General features: G+C 39.3%; 1 protein-coding gene across 1 annotated transcript; it reads right to left on the reverse strand.

The window, feature by feature from the left end:
- Nucleotides 1–597: 597 nt before the first annotated feature.
- On the reverse strand, nt 598–19,542 carry VPS26A (VPS26 retromer complex component A). Its single transcript, XM_075610916.1, has 9 exons — nt 19,437–19,542; nt 11,201–11,350; nt 10,525–10,600; nt 9,320–9,476; nt 7,266–7,430; nt 5,305–5,411; nt 4,152–4,220; nt 1,685–1,827; nt 598–1,217 (listed from the first exon to the last, which is right to left on the reverse strand). The coding sequence occupies exons 1-9, from the start codon at nt 19,437–19,439 to the stop codon at nt 1,107–1,109; spliced, it is 981 nt and encodes a 326-aa protein (XP_075467031.1). The 5' UTR covers nt 19,440–19,542; the 3' UTR covers nt 598–1,106.
- Nucleotides 19,543–20,794: the final 1,252 nt, after the last annotated feature.

Below are 20,794 nucleotides of genomic sequence, written 5' to 3' on the forward strand. Positions count from 1 at the left end.
GTAGTAGGACCTCCGCTATAAAACAACCAATTGTATAATGTGCAAGTATGAAATTTACCTATGCTAAAACGTGATCATTTTTCTTGGCTTTTTGAAGAAATCAATATTATTCTCATATTTGTACAATATTGAAACAAATCAGTAAAACTTTTTTTTTTTTTTTTAAATCAAGTCATAAAAAGGAAGGCAGCATAGTGTTGGTAAGATATTTTATTAATCAATAGTATTTCCCCCAAAACATGGATATAAAATGCTTATACAATATAATAAAGTAATTTAATTTACAATGTGAATGAGAAGACCCCCTTCTAGATTACTACGAATACAATCATGTTAAGAGCGAAAAAAAAGCAATAAAATATCGAATCTTTAAGGATACTTTGATATGTTAATAATCTGATAAATGCTAAAATTTTCAGTAATTTTACAACAAGTGCCAAAGTGATTACGAGGTTTAGTTCAACAGAAAAAAAAAATATTCAAGTGACCTAGAAAGAATATTGAGCAAAATCCAGGCTTATTTTCAGGAAAAATAACCTTTTTGCACAGACGTTACTTAAGTGAAAAACACCAAATAAAATTCACACGTACACACAATAGTCTTCAAAATGTTTAATAAAGCCTTCAATTCCAAAATGAATCCTAAGAGTTTTGGGACGATTCATGATAATTATGCGTTTGTTTTTCTAATTTCAACACAAACATACTGAATGGACTCCAGGGAGATAAACAATGCATTATTTGTATATGACACAAAGGAAACATTTCGGCTTTGTTGTCTTTAAATTACACCAGCCTACATGCATGAACAGAAAAATATATATAGCGAAACACATTGTTTTTAGTTTGATGCATATATCTCAAAATTTTAAAATTAAATGAGTTATATAAAAATGCTAAATTTGAGAAAGTTCCAGTGTTTCGGCAAAAGCACTTTGTATTTATATATGTACAAGTGGAAATACATACAGACCCGCAGAATGTGAAGTATGGTAAAATAAATGCAGCACTGCCAGATGAAGGAAGACAGTTACAATGGGAGGTTTTGGCCTTTTCTTTAAATAGCTGGTTCTATCCTTCATCTGATGTTTAAGTTGTAAACCCCATTACATCTCAGGTTCTTCAGCAGATGCCTGTGGCTCTGGGGACTCAAAACGTTGATGGAAATTTGTTCTTTTCCTTATTTTCTCTGGTGCTTTTCGCCACAAAACAATCTCCTACATAAAAAAAAAAAAAATATATACATATATAAAAATATAAAGGTGCAAACATATTTTTTATTACCTTGTTTGAAACAAGGGATCCCTCCTAGAGCGGAGCTGTGACATTCCAAGCTACAGAAGCCCCCAGATCCCAAGAGATTTCATTTTGAAATTCCCTTACAAGAATTTGTGTGTGGTGAAAGAATATAGCCAAAGGGGTCAGACTTGCTATGGGGGCCAATAGAAAGCCTAGACAAACGTCCTAGACCGGAATAGAAAGCCTAACAAACATGCAGTCTCAACCAGGGAAAAACTGAACGAGTGAAAGGATACGCTTATTAGGTTAAAATTACATCATTGATATATATATATATATATATATATATATTTTTTTTTAAATAAACTATTCAGACAAGGGATAATTCATACTGATGATTTAGACTCCCAAGAACAAAGTGTTATAATGGAACATTGTACTGTACCTGCTGTTTGAAATATCGTCTGTCTTCCTCATCTACAAGTACTAGGTTCAAGAAATACCTCACAGAAAATTTTTTGTTTACATCTCTCATTGTGGGTGTCGGATCATAACCAGCGAGGAACAGTCTGATCGGAATAGATTCGCCTATAGAAGTGTAGATCGGTATTAGTGGATGACTAGCTCTATGGGAGAACTACTTCAATCTGAGCCATCAAAAACCTCTTAAATGTAAAGCAGCACTGCTGGGGAATGTCCTGCGTCATGTGGGCCAAATGTAAGCTGCAAGGGATGACATCACTGCTTCCTATGGGCCCGCTGGATGTGGGACATTTAACTGCCATTATGTTAGCCCAAACTAGCGTAGTCAAGAGCTTCTACTGGCACCCCCTTCTGGAGGTATCTCGGGAAGCAAAGGGTCCCCAGAATTGAACTTACCACAGATCAGCTCCGGAGACCCCCTGCTTCAAACCTAAACAGATATATATTTTTTTTTTAAAGTGTGCCCAGGAGTACTGTTTTAAAGTCAGTCTAGTATATTGAAGTTTTGTACTTTAAAAAAAAAAAAAAACTGCAGAGCTGCCATGTTTCCACTTTGTGATTTTATGGTATATCAGACATCACCAATCTAGTTTCACATAATTTAACTCTCCATAGATTGTACACACATCTTTGTGCAATTGTATTTATATAGTTTATGCAGCGCTTTAAAAAATTACAATACAAGGTAAATGAATTACAGACTGGGGATAAACACTACAGGTAAAATTACAACATAAGGCAAAGAGGCCCTGTACCAAAGAGCTTACAAGCAAAGTACAATGTAACTAAACTAGTTGGCAGGATAGATACTTCCAATACTAGGGATACATCCCTGCTAAAGAAACCCAGCGTCAAACGAAAACTTCATATTAACCCTTGGGTGCCCCGTGATGTAGATAGTACATCATAGCGTCTGGCACTCTACGCTTTCCTATTGGACGGCCGTTTAAAACCCACCGGAGAACATAGTCAACTAAACCGGTAAATATATCAAGAACCAGCAGGTTCAAAAACTACACCATTTTTTTTTGTTTTGCTTAGCTCTGTAGGAAACTCTGGTTCCAGTCAAGTGATAAAAATATATTGTTAATTTGGTGGGATTGCTACTTTACATTGTAATGGTATTAACCTTTTGGTTTCTTATTTTGGACTGGGTGGGAAGCAGGGGGTCTCTGGAGCTGAACCGCTTTAATTTCTGCCCCGGAACCTCCTGGACCGATGTAAGTATCTCAGGGAGCAGGCGTTCGCTGGAGCTGAACTTAATGCAGTTCAGCTCTATAGATCCCCTGCTTCTCACCTAGGGGGGGGGGGGGGATATCACACTTATTTTTTTACTTTTAAAGAAGATGCTCTTTTAAAATTACATTAATCAGAAGTCCCCTCCTGCTGTTAAAAAAATGTGCCCGTCACAGGTAATACCATAAATGACATAAGAACAAAGTGTGAAGTCCATTACTCGACATGGCATAGCTTGATGTGTTATTGATATTTACTCCTTCCTTGATATATTAAACACAGTTAACACTATTTGAAAACATTTCAGGTTTTCCTTAATTGAGGCGTAGCCGGACTTTAAAGCGAGAAAACGCTGTCAAGTCCGCACAGCAGAATCAAGCTATTTTGAGCCTCAATAACTCCTTACCACAATACTAACATTTTGTGACCTGGTATTTAATTCTCACTCTGTGGTATATGTCCACCGCCTTAGCCTCATTCCAGCGTGCCAACAGAGAGCAGGACTCCGATTGGTTTCTTTTAACCTTGTCCTATTTATATTATAAAATCAGTTAGTCATTCTAGCTACATTAGTGAGCTTTTCAATGTTACTGCATGTACATCTCTGGTTTCTTCATGCTATATTCCTTTTTAAATAGTTCAGTCTTATTTTTATGGTTATAATATTCAGAGTGTTGATCTAGATAATTTATTTTCTGCTTTTATTGCATGGTGGCATCGCAACCTTTTGTCAATGACTGTTTGGTGATCCGCAAACAGTGATGTCATCAGTGAGCGTCAAGGATACAAGCAAACTACAGGTCTCAGCGTTCAGAGACTTAAGCATCTTTTACATAACGGGACCATAGTGATAAACACAATATTTTTATATTTATTGCCAGTAAAATATTCAATTTACTACACTACCTTTTTTTTATTCCATACAAAATAGAAATCTAAATATATTGGAAATGAGGGGGGTGGTGGTGGTGATTCTCAGAGCTTGAAATAGGTGGTCCATCCCAGAGACACCCTCCATTTCATATAAAGAAAAAGACTTTAACCTATTTTTTCTTCTTATATTCAACATAACCCTAGTACAAATATAAGTAGGACAACTATGTCGATTTGTATAGAAATGTGGTGTCTATTTAAAAATGATGTCGGGAAGACGAGCCCTTCAGTTGTCAATATAATCAAATGAAAAACTTTACCTTTCACTGGTGCCCCATCCATGATTTCATATTTTGCAACGGTTTCAGTCTCTGTCGTAGTACTGGGGCCTGTGAAACAAAATACGTGTATATACATTCGTTGCCAACATTTCACATATCCCACAAGAGGAAACGCGGACACTGGCTACCCCAGTGCTTAGGCTATGGTGCCAATTGATAAAGCAATATGAATAGGAATTAATTACCCATGGAGACTGATGGCAGATACAATAAATTTGTTCCAAAAAAGGTTGGACATCTTTTTAGAAAGGAAAGGTATACAGGGATATACCAAATAAGTAAGCATGAGAAGGATATTGATCCAGGGAATAATTCGATTGCCAATTCTTGGAGTCAGGGAGGAATTTATTTTTCCCCTTATGAGATATCATTGGATGATATGTCACTTGGGTTTTTTGTTTGCCTTCCTCTGGATCAATTATTAAGTATAGATATAGGATTAAGTATCTGTTGTCTAAATTTAGCATAGGTTGAACTTGGATGCATGTCTTTTTTCAACCTCATCTATGTAACCACTATGTAACACATAACCAGTTGAGAAACAAGTGTTACATCTAACCATCCATAAACTTTTATCCCATAGATTTTTAATGTTGTGCTTTCATTATCTATGCAGAAATCTTTTCCATAAATATTCTGCCTTCTTATTCATCAGGCCTCAAGAGATGAGAAAAAAAACTGGCAAAAAATATAAAAATCCTTTTTGTAAAGAAATTTTTTGGCTCAGACTTACTAAATTTAAATTGCAAGTTACCCAACATATTGTATAGTTAGGGTACCTTATATCAGCAGTGCGCAAACTGGGGGGCACGAGACTGCCTGCGGGGGGGGCGCAGGATTTACAGAGGCCCCGCGCGCTCCCCGAAGGCACTTAAATTAAGTGCTGGGGGAGCTGCAGGGCCTCTGTAAGCCTTTACTTACCTTGGCTCCGGCGGCTTCCTTCTCGCGTTGTTATGGCAGCGCCGCGCGGAGGTCATGTGACGTCACGTTGATATGACGCCGCAGGGGGAAAAAAGTTTGCGCACCCCTGCCTTATAGCTTAGCCCTGTTTGGTAAATAGGACCCCTAGGTGTCAAAACACATAAATCTGATCATGTTGAGAAAACATTCATTTAATATGATTGCATCTTACCTATTCCAGTGATCTCCTTTTTTATCAACTGCAATTCCATATGCTGGATTTTTATTCTGACTAGCAAGAAGTAAATTTTGCCAACAATGACATCTTTTAAGTGGTACCTTAGAAAGAAACAATGTTAAGCGTTATAACCACGGCAAAGTAGTCATTGGTTTTCCAGGACTTGCATTTCAAGTGACGAGTCAGGTTTGCTTTACTATACTAGTTAAGGACTTTAAGGAATTAATGGACAGGGGACTGCATTATCTTGGTGCACAACCTAAGGCAGCGGTCCCAGTACAGCCTGTGCGCACGGCGCGGCGTGCACTGTGCGTGTAAGCACCACCCCTCAATGGGGCTGGGCCCAGTACGCACCGTCACGCAGAAGGTGCAGCCGTGCCGTGCTGCAGGGTTTTTCCCAACTCAATAAAATTGAGTTTACTCCTAGCGACGGAGGCGTGGCCACGCCCCCACCGGCGGTTCACCCAATGAGGGCGAACCAGCCGCGTGACATAATGGCCACGCCCCGCAAATCCCTGACCACGCCCCCTCCCGTCGCAAGATTCTCCTCACAGACCGCGGTTAGCGCGGTGACACGCGCCGCCCCCCCCCCCCCCCGCCGGGCGCGCGTATCACAGACATTACTGGGACCGCAGCCTAAGAGATATATGTTTCAAACTTGGATACGACAAGGTATTAGAGAAAGCATACACCAATGCCCTAATTTTGTTCAATATACTACATGTTCCCAGTGAATTAGAATGACAGAACAGAAACATTGTTTATCTTTATTTATAAAGCGCCCACAGTGCACTCCGTGCCTTACAAAAAGGGACACTGCAGTACCGGGAATTATAATACAATAACAAATATCAGAAGGAAATCCCTGCCTTGGAGAGCTTACAATCTAAGTGGTATGTTGGAAGATTTGCACAGACAGCAGGTGAGGGAATAAGTGCAGTAGATGGCAGTGCTTGGTAGGAGTGACTGTGGGTGTGAGACAATAGCCATGAGTCCAGGCTATTTAAATGCTTCATTCAAGTTAAGATTTGACTAAAAGGTGGGGAGAGAGGGTGCTTGGCGTATACGGAGTGTGAGGGAGATCCACAGGTAAGGGGCGTAGAGGGGAAGAAAGAAAAAAAAGAGAGAGATAGGAGACGGGCAGGGTCATAACAATGGGATCAAAGCCGATATGTAGGGATGAGCAGATGAGGACTTTGTAGGTGATCCAAAATTTGATGGGAAGCCAGGAAAAGATATTTAAAAGGAAGCTGAGCAGGGACTGTTTTGGGAGAAAGTGAAATCATTCTAGCAGGAGAATTTTGGATAGATTGCAAAAAATAAAGTTAGCATGAAGAGTTTTAGCAGCAGATTCACAGAAGAAAGGGCTGACCTTGGTAATTTTACAGGGGAAGAAGCGACAAGTTTAAGCCATGCCGTGAATGGAGAAGGAAAGGGAGGAGTCAAATGTCACTCTTAGGCAACAGGATCGATCTAGTACCGTTTACTGTGATCTAACTTTGGTATATTATGAATTCAGACCCCACTATGCATCACCTGCATTTAAACCAACAACCATGATGGTATACAGGAAAGGGAAACATTTGAGGGATATTCTGATTAAAGCAAATCCAGTTGATAAATATACAAAATTCTCATTGGTTTAAATTTAAAAAAAAAAAAAATGAATTATAGTGTACAGAGCTTTTAAAACCTTATACTGGAGGTTAATTATTTATGCATATTGCTCTTGAAGGAGACAGTACACTTGAAAAATAGACCTACAAGGTTTTGAAAGCTCTGTACACCTTCATTTCGTCTATGAAGAACCTTAAGTTGTGGCCAACATTGTAGGTACAGAGACACCTTTATGTCAGAGATGAATCATGCCTGTGCTATTGAACTACACACAGTGCTCTATACACCAACAGCACAATACAAAAGCAAATTATTTATAAGACAGAGTGAGCACTTACTTTGATTTGTTGTATTCAAATTCTATATGTAAACAGTCCTCTATTCCAACTTCCATTTTAATGGAGTTGTTCACATCTGGGTACGTAGCAAGTTGGTGAACAATAAGATCATATTCTTTCACCAAGTCTGAAATTCGTCTTACTATCGTCACTTTTAGGAAATACCTACAAAGCAAATGACAAGTTACACTCCATGTCTTGGCATGCATTTCAGTTGGCTTTAAAGTCGGTTTCCTCTTAACCCATTGAGTGCCTTGGTTAGTTGACACCAGGGGCCCAAGTGTACTAGTGGCAGTGACAGAGCCCAAAGTGAGTGGTCAGTGACCCACTCCCTACCAAAAAAATAAAATATATAAATACAGGATTAGGAATGTGTATACGTAATCTCGATGTATGAAAAGTTATGTACAATATGGTTGTTCCCCTCACCCCCTTGTTTCATTTATGTATCCCCTTCCCCATTTTATTGCTGGAAAAGCCTAAAAATATAAAAGTTATTTAAAAAATATGTTTTTAATATACACATGTACTCCCTACTCCTCCATCACATGCCTAGTGCTATGAGAGACTCAAATACATTTTCCTATATGGCGCTGACCGTGTACATAGCGCTGTGCATATCATTTTGCCAGGATACAGTCTCTGCCCCGTGGAGTTTACACTCTTATTTTGGTGCCCAAGACACAGGAAGATAAGTGACTTGAGCCAAAGTCACAAGGAGAAGGTTCACCCACATCAAATGCAGCAATATTACCACGGAGCTACTCCTTCATCCCAAAATATTGCTTTAATATGGTAGCCCCCAAAATAAAAATGGGGAACGCATTGTAAAATAATTTGAGAAAATTAGCCACAGTATCAGTCACATTCTCTATGGTACAGGGTCCCTGAAGTGCTGGCTCCTGGGATTAGCCACCATGGTACTCGGGGTAGTTTACAAATTGCCTTTTTAGGAGCATCTGAAATGTGGTGTGTTTGTCAACCGTCCTTATCAGAGAGCCATTAAAGATAAGAGGGAGACACAAGGGGGTGGGGGCTCTAGCCGGGTAAACTCTTATTGAAAGGGAGCAGCCAGAGGTAATCAAACACTGCCAAAGTCTCAGCTCTCCTTGTTTACATTAGAACTTTAAAAAAAATATTGTGTTTTGCCTTCCCAACTAAACCATAAGCTAAACAGCATGAGAAATATACCTCCTTTGCATATGGATTCAAGAGTTCTGTATGAATACGCTCAATGCACATCTTTAATAAACAAAAGTAACAACACCTGCACACTTTCAAGATGAATATTATTAGGTAGGTGAATAGCAGTCCACTTATTGCTACCACACCCATCCCTGATGCAATTTAGGACCATGTCACTACCTCTAAGGATGTGTTAATTAAACAGAGCAGTTCCTCCTACTCAATTTTTCTTTCCCTCGAAACACCCCCTGGGATGGGAAGCACAGGGTCCCCAGAGCTGAACCACGTTAATTTCAAGTTCAGGAACCCCCTGGTCCCTCTGATACTGATCAGTAGACTTATTTGCCAGTATGCCATTAGCTCCATGTATTTAAATCCCATGCACATCCTGCGGGCCAAAAGAAAGCCACAACAAAACACAATAATACCCAATGCTACATCCAATATGACAAAAAAAATACATAGTTCAATACTTAAATGTGTGTATTCTCATAAGAAATGGTAATTTACTTAATCCATTTGGCCAAGGTGTTATAAACCTGCAGCCACATCACGATCACTATGCAGGTCCTAACACTGGAAAATGTTTGTTTCGCTTCCTCTGAACGAGGCTACATCAAGCAAATTCTTTTGTCAACTAGATGAACCAGTTCTCAACCGTCTCCTGAGGACCCTGACCCAGCTCATCAGGTTTATTAAAAAAAAAAAAAAAAAGCTTTAAAAAAATAAAAATAAAAAAAAGATTAAAAAAATTAAAAAAAACCCTTATAAACTCCTAGGTGTTCTTTATATATGGACAACTTTCCTCTTCGCATAGTTGGCAAACTGTTGTGCATGCCAAACATTATTTGACAATTAGATCAGCATACCTCAACCTCACATTGGCACCAACGTAGGATTCATACGGCTTCTCAACTTTCATAAACTCAAAGTCATAACTCCTACTCTGTGTCAGTTCTCCAGGTAACGCCAACTCTTTTACAAGGTTGACAAATTCGTGTGTATTGCTCTTATCATTGAACAGTTCTAGGAGAGAAAAAAAAAAGAAATGCGTATGTATTTGTGTGGTTTAAAACAATTTTGCAATCAGGCAAGTCTTATTACAGGACTTCTGTTTGATGAAAAAAAAGGAAAAAAAAAAAAAGAAGAAGCCATGAGAATGGAAGCCTAACAGTAATAATGCAAATGCATTGCAATGCCAATTGAAATTACTTTAGAGACTGTGTCCCATGTACATTATCACACAATGTTAACAGAAGATTGGCATTTTTTTAATGCAGAATTGTTCTTTTCAATTGTAAAAGCTGCACCACAAAAGAGATACAGGTAAGGAATTACTTGCAGTATGTACAGAAACTAAGCACCAGTGGAAGTGCTCACTGTGCCTGCGAGTAAAGGTCACAGCGGCCACTGTTATGTAAGCCGTGTAATGGTTTCTCGCTTCGAGATTGAAGCCCTATTAAAATAGAAACAGAATTTGACGGCCGATAACAGCCCCTTGGCCCACGTAGTCTGCCCATTATCCTACCTGCTTTAAAACCTCAGGACCTATTTGATCCTTGACTTTTCTTTGTATTTAGGATAGCTGTGTGTCTATCCCAAGGATGAATCATGAATGGATCTTACATAGGAGACAGCTTCACTGCATGTGGAATAGGAGCCTGTGCCAATTTAATGGCCAAGTACCACGGTAAATTTGGTACTAAATCATCAAGAGGTTACATAAAACATATTCATGTCATAATAAGCCTTCATTGCTTTTAATATATGTAAAGACAGTGTAGCAAATTGCTTACGTTTCTGTGCCAGACTATTTTAAATAGCATATAAGCGCACAGTGCAGAAAATGGCAGTGGACATTGGAGGAGAATGATCAAGCTATGATAAGGGGCATCGGAGTGCAATCCTGCGTTACGTGACATTCAAGTTATGTATCACAGCATTGGAAGCAAAGATATTTAATGCCGATATATACATTTATATTGTGCTGGATGCATCATTATCAGGATTCCATTAACACAAATGTACACATTTAACTCCTTATACAATCGGACTTGACAATGTTTGAACTCACCAATTTGCCCAACAAATTCAATTCGAATTCCTTGATGCTCTAGCCTTTTTCCAGGCTGCTTGAAGACCAAGTTTACCTATACAGACAAAAACAGTACTATTTTAAGTAGTGCAGGAAGATTGTAATTTTTATATAAAATGAGATACAGGTATTAAACATATATAAAAATCAGGCATTATAAATAATGGGAAACGAGTCATAGATTCCCATTAAAACCATTGAATAGTAACAATTTAGAAATAAAAAGTTGCTCACTGAATATATTTATATCTTTCCCATCTTTGAAGATCAATTCATTGCATTGACGGAAACATACTCAATATATTTTCCTTGCTAAAATACTCAGTGAAAAGGTGGTGATAAATGAGAATACATCCGTAACATGTATTCTATTCTCAAATAAGTATCACAGCACAACTTTCAGCTTACCACATGGCACTCCCCCACAAAAGGTGACAAAAGGTTACACTAGTTTGCGGTAACAGACCTCGATTCAATCAAACAATCACGCGTCTATTAGCCAAAATAACGGGGGCAATAATGCCGGACCCATGTGTACACACTTTTTGGAAGGGTGAGTTACGTACGGTACATTCTCGGCTAATTTATTTAATGTAGATATAAATTAATTTTCCTTTGCTTACGGTTTTACCAATGTATATACAATGTCATTTACCTTTCCAGCCACTGTTTCACCATCGTAAAACAAGTAGTGTTTTTCTATTTTGCCTTCTTCCGTTTTTATCTCGGACGTCTTCCTCGTTTCCCCATCATTGAGTTCAACTTCAATCTCACAAATGGGACCAAAGAAACCGCTTAGAAAACTCTGCAATGAAAGAAAAAAAGGTAGAGAGGAAATGTTAAAGTGGAAAATTAGCTTTGTTTGTTGCCAGAGTGTTAAATTTGATTGTTTGTGCTCAGAAATTTCAAAGCACTTAAATTGTAACCAGGATCAAGGAAAAAGCTGAGGGTTAACCGCTTAGGAGCCTTTGTGACCTTCAGTGAAGGCCATCGCTCGCTTTGTAGGGGAGTCCTATGTCACTGCGGTTACCCGCAATCACCAAGTCTTGCTGGAGGGTCCGCAACCCCTGCAGCTCTAAAAGGGTTAAAGGGACAGGTTGCCCCACTACAGAACCCATCATCTTAATGGACATTTTGACTGTATGACATATAATGGGACTTGTAACTACATATAGATTCTACGTATGATTTCCCCCCTCCCCCCCCCCCTCCCATCTTGTTGTCGATTGATATGGGCTACATAGCAGTCTATAGAATTTGATATATTTGGGATTTTTTGGAAACACAATGTGGTTACCGCTTTAATTTTCTTTCCCCTCCCCCCCCCCCCCCGGTATTAGTCTATACTTGACATTCAAAACAGTACATGGTCAGTGACAATATAAATAGCTTTGACCTACCGGATGAGACAGAGAAAACTACGACATGAGCATCTCATGATGCAGATACTGGTCAGACCACAACCAGCTCTGTCTAACATGTATTATACTGAAAATACATGAACCATCTGTGCGCCTCCTCTCCCCCCCTTCCCCCCATTATGATTTACCCTATTTTCTTTCTGCAACTGCTTCTACCTTCCCATTCCTTAAAAAAAATGATTTAAAAAAAATATTACAAGAGGGAAAATTAGTGCAGCTTGCGATTTAACAGCAAAGCTCAGTGAACATTGTCAGCAGAAAGATGGCTTGGGTTTCAGAAGACTGAATGTGACAACTTATTAGTTTATGAAAAAAGTGACAACTCAGGTCAAAATATTAAGGACCATATTTATCAAACAGCGCTACTACTCAATTGGAAGATCTTTACCCTTTGGACATTTTACTATCACAGTATGGCATGGATGGTCTCGTGGACTATTGTAACTGATGTGAACTGTTAACCATTGTTGATCCCATACTAACAGTTTCTTTTTGGTACTGTGCCTGGTTTGCCTTGACTATATCAACTGCATTTACGGTGTATGTATATAATATATGTATTTGACATCAGCATGTATTAGGCAATTTGGTGCATGTGTTATCTATGCTTGCTGTGTGGTTTTATATTTACTAGGGGTGAGGCCGGCCTTGTAGGTTCAAGGGGTTATTGTTAACCCCTTGTTCTACATATATTTTGTGCTTATAGGCTTTTTTTCCCTTGCCTTGGGTATTAGGGGTCCATCAGTATCTTCATAGGGGATTTCCCTGCCTGATACATATTCTATCACAGGAGGATGTCAGGGTTTGTTTTAATATTTTTTGTATTTTATGTTTGATTATTTGTGCTGTTAAATAAATCATAATTTTCTTTGATATTTGTTCTGAGTATACTTGAGTGCTGAGTTGGGACGCTTTCCTTTTCATTGATAGAGATATCTCTCTCTACATATACATACTGTGAGGTGAAAAGTATCTGATCACATACAATGCAGTCCCAGTAATGAGACAAATAACCATGTACATGGATGTATCCCCACCGCCTCAGTGTCACTGTGGATCCGACTAGTCACAGTTATCAGTGTATACAGTCATTTACCACACAGGTAAATGACTGTATACACTGATAACTGTGACTAGTCGGATCCACAGTGACACTGAGGCGGTGGGGATACATCCATGTACATGGTTATTTGTCTCATTACTGGGACTGCATTGTATGTGATCAGATACTTTTCACCTCACATAGTATATGTGTGTGTGTGTGTGTGTGTGTGTGTGTGTGTGTGTGTGTGTGTATATATATATATATATACACACACACACACACACACACACACACACCACTACCTATAAGCAAAGTCAAGATACTTGTATGTGTTATTCCTCGCTGGATACATACTTTATCCCTTGCACATTGTTATCAATTGTACGTACATCTACATTAAACATTGCACACCACCTTCCCAGAAAGCTATTTATATGGAGCATTTCTAGTATCTATCACCAGGGACCATGCGTATAGCCACTTGGGGATTACCACCTGTTCCCTGTTGAAGCTACTACACCACCCACTTTTTAATTGATTTTTATGTGTTTGCGTCGTTGTTTAAGGTTTAATAAAATTTCATTATTTTCGACCTATTTAGGTTTTGTGTGGTTACTGTCCTCCCAGTGTTGGGAGCAGTCACTTTATGTACTTATGTGAGCCAATTTGACATTATGTTGGGGAGTATTTAACCCCCTGTATCTCAATAGCTATAGAGTGCAATTAATGGGGATCTTTGGGAGACCCTGTGATCTTCTGGTTTGTGTTTATGCAATACATCATCCCTATGCACCAGCTATATTCCAACTGATTATTGAATAGATTTTTTCTATTTTGTGAGCGGACTACCACAAGTTAAGTTATTTAATTTAAACCAGTCTGCCTTTTAGATTTATTTTAATTTTTTCATTTATTGTATCATTTTTTGGTCATTTGACTTATATTAGTTGTCCCATTCTGATCGGCGCTCCCCTTGTGTCTTCTTGAAATAAAATTCCTGCCAAATCACAGTCCAACGGGAAGTCGCAACAGTAGTTGCAGTTTTTATATGGACAGCCGTTTGAAGCCCCTTTAAAAACCAGGAAGTAAAACCGGTAATTTCACCGGTAATGGTCCTGAAAAACTGGGGCCCCCCCAGAGCTGAAAACAGCATGACTAAGCTCCGGAGAACCCCTTGGTTCCAAGCCAAAGAAAAGGGGAAGCTAGCTGAGGGGGGATTGTTGCTTTAAACATGCCACTGTCCTTCGCTCAGTTTCACAACAAGGCAAGACTGACCCTTTACAAAGGACGTCTTTACTCAATGGTAACAAGACAAAGTTACAGTATGATCCAAGTGCATGCAATAACCATACGCAGAATATTTAAAAAAATCCAATAGGTAAAAAAATATTTTAGATCCACGGAAATCAAACGTCTACATCTAACATTGACACAATACTACAGCATAATGAAATGTGTATTTACAGCAGACAAGTCAAACACGGATATAATCATTGCTCAAATTGTGATGCCAGCGGAAACTTGGAACTTACAGTTTATAAAGTATTAAAAAAAAAAATCTACTTTCCCTTTCTTAAAACCAGTTGGGCATGTCATTTATGATTAACATGTATTTCTGTCCTGTATCACAACGTTATGATGCACTGTGGACTATGCACTTGCGAGTTATCAAAATAAAAAAAACACTTCAGACCTAGTAGTGCAATTGTCTACCCTAAAAATAAGAAAATACCCATAAAACAACTGTTTTCATTATTTGTATCTTGTAATTTTTTTTAATGTTTTGCTTTTCTCTGGATCTGACAAATTTTAGCAGTGGTTTCCAACCTTTTTTTGGTCAAGGAACCCTATTAAATTCTGAGTAACCCCCAACCCGCTCTAATAGCACGTTTGAGATCAGATGCATTATAAATTGTTCTGTATTTCGTGCAATTTTAAAATGACCTTAAAATTACAGGGAACCCTTCAGGGATTCCCAGGGAACCCTAGGAACCATGGTTGAAAAACACTGTTTTAGCATATCAGCAGATACTTATGTTTCTCTGTTTGTTTGACTAATAATTGCATTGTTGGATTGCAAAGATCAAAACAAAGAGCAATTTACCTGTGGGCTTTGTGGACAGATGAACCATTATCACCATAAACTAGGGATTGTAAAAACCCTCAAATGTTTACAGTCCCCGTGGAGGGAGGGAAAGAGAGGGAAAAAAAACAAAAAACACCCATCATTGTCCTACTTAAAAGAATAAAGATCAGCTCCATTTTCCCCAATATATACACCACTGTCCATCGTTCACTCATCCTAGAAGTGTCTGCTCCATTTATTTGTACTATTAACACTATCGAAGGAGACTTGACGCATCCCTTTGTGGACAAATACTTACAAATATACAAAACTTACACAAATGTGTTTTAGAATAACCCCAAATATCAACTAGTTTGTAAATAGTGCATAACATGGAGCAACATCAGATAACATTTATGTTTAAACTAAATTCCTGTTGATCATAACAATCCCTCTTTTGGGGCACTTGACCAAATATATTTAATACATTTTGAATGCCAGGGAATACTACAGTGTGATCAAATTTATGAAAGATCATAGGGAATGAACCTAATTTTTCAAATGTCATGTGAGGCCACTTTACAATTTTGATCTAAAAACACACATTGTTCTTAGAACTTGCAGCTTTCAGTTAAATTTACAGTGCTGGGGGACTGGCAGGACAAGCATGAACCTCTGGCACATCATGTGATCGCATAACAGGTGTACGGATACTGGAAACTAAAGTGATGGGGACCACTTATGTTCGGAGCGGCCAGCCGATCTGTCCCTAGAAAACAGGCAAGTTCCCTTGATGTATAAAAGGGACATCAGAACCCCACTTAAACTCTCTAAATTTGTCAGGGGATACTCCCCACTCTGCCCTAAACATTGCGGGGAGATTGCTGACTTAAAGCATATGCTGTGGTCCTTCCCGGAAGTGGTCCCGATTTGGGAAAATATTAGAGATTGGTTACAGAGGATACTCAATTTGGAGATCCCCCTGGACCCGTGGCTGTTCCTGGTGGGCAGACGGATCCGGGGCGTGTCCAACGCGACACACAAATTGGTTGCACATTTCGCAACTGCCACGAGATCGCAGCATTGTGGAAACAACCGGAATTACCAATTATACCCAAAATTAGGAACAGAATTTGGCACGTCTGCCAGATGGAATAGTTGACTAGTTGGGTCAACGACTCTGGCTCAAACTTCCTAAAAGTATGGGCACCGTGGCTAGCCCAAACAGACATCCCGGGGATAGACACCGGCACATCTTGCACCAATAGATACAGATGCGTTCTCCTTCAGCTAAGCAGGATAGACGAGGACAGAGAGACAGGTAGAGTAGGTAGCCGAGAGCCAGGAGAGCGGAATGAGATCTAAGGAGAAATATCAAGCATAGATGAAGTGTCCTTCGCCCCCCTCCCCCCCCCCGGTTTCCCTCACATGTCCCACCCGTGTTCAGTGAGTTATGTATGTCTTGTCTCGTAAGTAGTTGTAGTATGTCAAATTAGTCAAGTGTTTGTGTACCAGCCCACGTTAACCGAGGCGTTTTGCCTGATTATTGTTCATCGGTCTATGACATTGGGTTGTGATGCAATGTAAAAATTGTAAAACCAAATAAAAATGAAAGTTATAAAAAAAAAAAAAAAGTGACATCAGAAGGGACCCCCGATTTACTTATTAAAGCAAATTGAACAATCAAATGTGATGACAAATTAAGCGGTGTCACCAATTTTCCCCTCATACTCTTTGAAGCACTGGTGAGCAAGAGGTGGAACAGGGGCTTCACCAGCAGCCCCCAATCACTGGCCAATTCAGCAGCCCATTCTACCTCATGCATGTTGCCAGGGTGGGTCTTAGTTACTCTCTGCTCTCTCAGCTGCTTAATGACCGTGCGCTCAAACACTGCTCCTCTAGTCCCCAGTGTAAACAAAAAACAAAACAAAAAATTAAAACCGGGACAGTGTTCATCTGTACCAGCATTATTATGCAACTGACTGGTGGGGAGGGGAGAAGTGCCGACCCACAGCTGCATGCAATGTTCCTTCTGCCTGAGCACTATATCATGTGGGTTGTGTGTGGTCCTTGAGTTATATTGTGTTGCCTCTACCACTGCTTTAAAATGTCACCCAATAAACATCAGTTCCCATTCATAAGAATTGCAGAAGCACTTTCTTGCCAAGGTGTCAGAAGCTGGACAACAAGTAACAGTACTGCCAAATGCAACATGAACCCTGTCCATCTGTATCTCAATTAGCAGAAAGGAGAAGGAAAGATGGCGGCCCCAGCTGTGCAAAGTTTTGTTTAACACTGACTAGATTTATGTAAAAAGGCAATCACCCAGATGTAATGCCTTAAACATGTCATTGGTATTAATACACTTTGGTCCAAGGAGGGTTTGCCCCTTTAAAGCTGCAGTTCAGTCAATATCCTGCATGTGTGTTTTTTTTAATAAATCAGTTCTGTAGTAAGAAAAAATACTTTTAGCATTTTCTGTTTTTAAAAAAACAATTTTGAAAGACCAATTTTCTTGTATTCTATTTTAACAGCCATTTGCTAAGGCACTGCCCCTTCATGTCCTGTCACAAGCTCTGGCACACCCCTTTGTCAGCCCTGCCCTCCCTCTAGCACATGTCAGTGCAGGAGTGCTCATGAATATTCATGAGCTTCCACTGACAGACAAGCAGAATATAAACAGATCCCTTCACTAATTATGTCACCAAATTTCGACCTATCAATACATGGAGAACGAATTGACTGGCAGCTATACAGTTCTTTAGGTAATTAGAAATTGCACACATAAAACTATTGAAGTAAAAAAATAAATTAAAAAAAAAAATGCAGCTTTAAGTAGATGTCTTGATGGAGTCATGTACTAGATTCCTGACTCTATAACTGAAATCTAGTGCAATTATTGTTTGGCAGCCTGGCTTTTTTTAGCACCCCATTGAATCCCAGAATAATGATTTAGCAAAACGTGGGCTTTACGATTACTGATTGGGGTCGACAGCAGATTCGATGTAAGTTGTGATACCTTTTAGCGGGCCAACAACAGAGTTCTTCATAGTTGAAATATTGTACAGAGCTTTTGAAAGCTTTTCTTCTTCACGTGTACCAATTTAGTGGACCCAACATCCCTTTGCAGGGACACATGCATGTCTCTTCTAACAATTAAAATGGAAAGTCCCTCCTATGACCAAAGTACAGTATACAACAGCCAGTGACAGTTACAAGCAAGTCACAGGTACCTTTTATACCCAAATCTGACACCTATAAGTATTTTGAAAGTTAGCTTGTAAACACAGTGAGTGGAGACTTGGGATGGGTTTGATTTTCTTCTGGCTGCTTCCTTTCGTGGTATGTCACGGTGTTCAACAAAAGTTTGCATAGGCAAACCCTACTCTTTCCATTCTACCCTTATTGGCTCTCTGAAATGGACAAGGTGGGCTAGAGCTAAAGAAAACATTTGATTGACAAACATGTTTGCATTCAGACACCTAAGAAATGCAATTTGTACTTCATTTCAATATAAAAACCAGACAGACAAATATTTGCTCTTAGCATAGGTAGAAAAGTTTAAAGAGGCAAATAATATTAACTTATTTACAAAGTTTGGATATTTTTGGCCAGCTTGCATACAATTGCCACTGAATAGATATTTTCTTTTTTTGCAACTCCAATATGACACATGTAGTCTTACAAACGTTATTATTATTTTTAAAGTACACAGCTACTGCACACTTGTATAATGGAAACATCTATACTCCATAAAATAGGAGTCATTCAAATAAATCCATTACATACATTGTGCAAACAAGTGTAATTGATTGATTACTCAAATTATGTAATTGATATTGCCCTGATTATACTTTATAAGAGAAACAAGACAAATTAAGGTGATATACAAGTAGGATTTGCTTTGATTACTAGCATGCTATAATATATAGATTGCACCTCTTATTAAGTATATTAATCATGGAACATCTTTAAGGTTTATATGCACAACTGAGTTTATATGGATTACTGCTCCCATGTTAGAATATAGATTGCTCATTGATTACACCGAATATCGTTTATTAATAAAAAGGAACAAGAGACACCTTTAAAAGTTTATATGCAACTGGGATGAGCCACGAGGGGACAGCCCTTGTTCCCATGCTAATACCGGACAGGCGGCACCACCCCGGGCCTACACGCACCGCGGCCTCCTGACCGGCCCGGTACCCGCAGCACCACCCCGGGCCTACAGGCACCGCAGCCGCCTCCTGACCGGGCCCGGTACCCGCAGCCCCCAAACCGCATCCTCTCCCCTCAACATGAGCCGTCAGCTTGGGGCGGGAGACCTCCCCTTCCTCCTTCCCACCCGGGGACTCACCATCTCTCACCCGCCTGCCCGAGCTCAGACCCCGTCACACACAGCACGACAAGCAGCCGCCCGGACTCCGCCCACCGCCGCACGAGTCATGTGACTTTGTAAGGACGTCGCGAGGAAGCGCAGCGCGAGGCCGCCGCGTGACCAGTCAGCTGACTTCTCCCCTTGCTGTCAAGTGAGCCCACCCCCCAGCTAGGGGTCAGAGAGGGGAGAGTGGGGAGACTGTCAGTGTATGAATAACAGTGTTAAAAACAGTACCCTGGTGCTATATACCCAGATATCCCCAGGAGAACAGGACCCCACAAGATGAACACCCTTGACTAAGTACAATTGTGAGTGCATTTTTCACCTGTTTTTAATATTGATGAAATAAAGGGTATCACATTGTGGAAGGTCATTTTGTGTTCTCTTCTGCTTTTAGTTGATGCTTTTTTATCCCCATTTTTGCAGTTAGTAAACAGAAGACTTTGATAAATATACACACCCACACCCTTTGACCAATAAAACCAAAAACAATATGACAATAGAATGACAAAATAGTATACATGTTAAATAAACAGCATTTTTTATTGAAAAGTACTAGCTTTTATCAGTGACAATCCATTAAAGTCTATAGAATGTGAAGTGTGATGGTACAAAGAGGCAGGGTCCATATCACAAATCATTTTTGTTACCATTCCAGTTCCACCTTATATTGACAGTGGATCACTAACAACAAAACCTTTGTTTTAGGAAGCCTGTATCCTTTTCTGCTTTTTAAACATACATTTTCCTAAAATATGATCCCACTAACTTTTTTTTCCAATTTTTAATACATTTAAAATATTTTTTTTTGTCTTGGGAATTCAGCTGGTTGATATTTTTCTTTTTTAATAGTAATCAGAGCACTTGCACGGGGCAAATAAATTTAGGAAAATAAACCATTTTGATTAGTTTTATTCTTCCAGTGAATTAAACGGTTATTATAGACTTGGTTGATAACTCACTAGCGATTTTAGTCAAAACTGGAGTTTAGTCTATGCAGTAAATCTACATTTCAGGAATTAAAATTTCCAAGTATTTTAGACTGCCTGGACCGCTTTGTCTTATTATGTAACTAACATACCCACTATTGCAATATGTTAACAAAACTAGGTTGAGTCCAGCCGCAGGGTCAATTTTTCCTGTCTTACCTTCAAATATTTTCTGTACAAATTATCCAATTATCTGCGCAAGCTTCTCACCCCTAATGTACAAAGCACTTATGTCCTAATATTAGGGTAATCATATTTGTCCCAGGAAAATGCGGGACAAATTTCACACATGTGCCCCCTGCTCGTCTTCACTGATTTCCGGTGTCTGCCGCTGTTACAGTGTGCTAC

This window comes from Ascaphus truei, chromosome 8, assembly GCF_040206685.1.
Source record: "Ascaphus truei isolate aAscTru1 chromosome 8, aAscTru1.hap1, whole genome shotgun sequence".
Taxonomy (NCBI): domain Eukaryota; kingdom Metazoa; phylum Chordata; class Amphibia; order Anura; family Ascaphidae; genus Ascaphus; species Ascaphus truei.

Coding starts and splice junctions, on each gene's coding strand:
- VPS26A (XM_075610916.1), bottom strand. Junction 10,601..11,200: donor GTGAAACAGTGGCTGGAAAG/GTAAATGACATT, acceptor TTGTCTGTATAG/GTAAACTTGGTCTTCAAGCA. Junction 1,828..4,151: donor GGATGGGGCACCAGTGAAAG/GTAAAGTTTTTC, acceptor ACACTTCTATAG/GCGAATCTATTCCGATCAGA.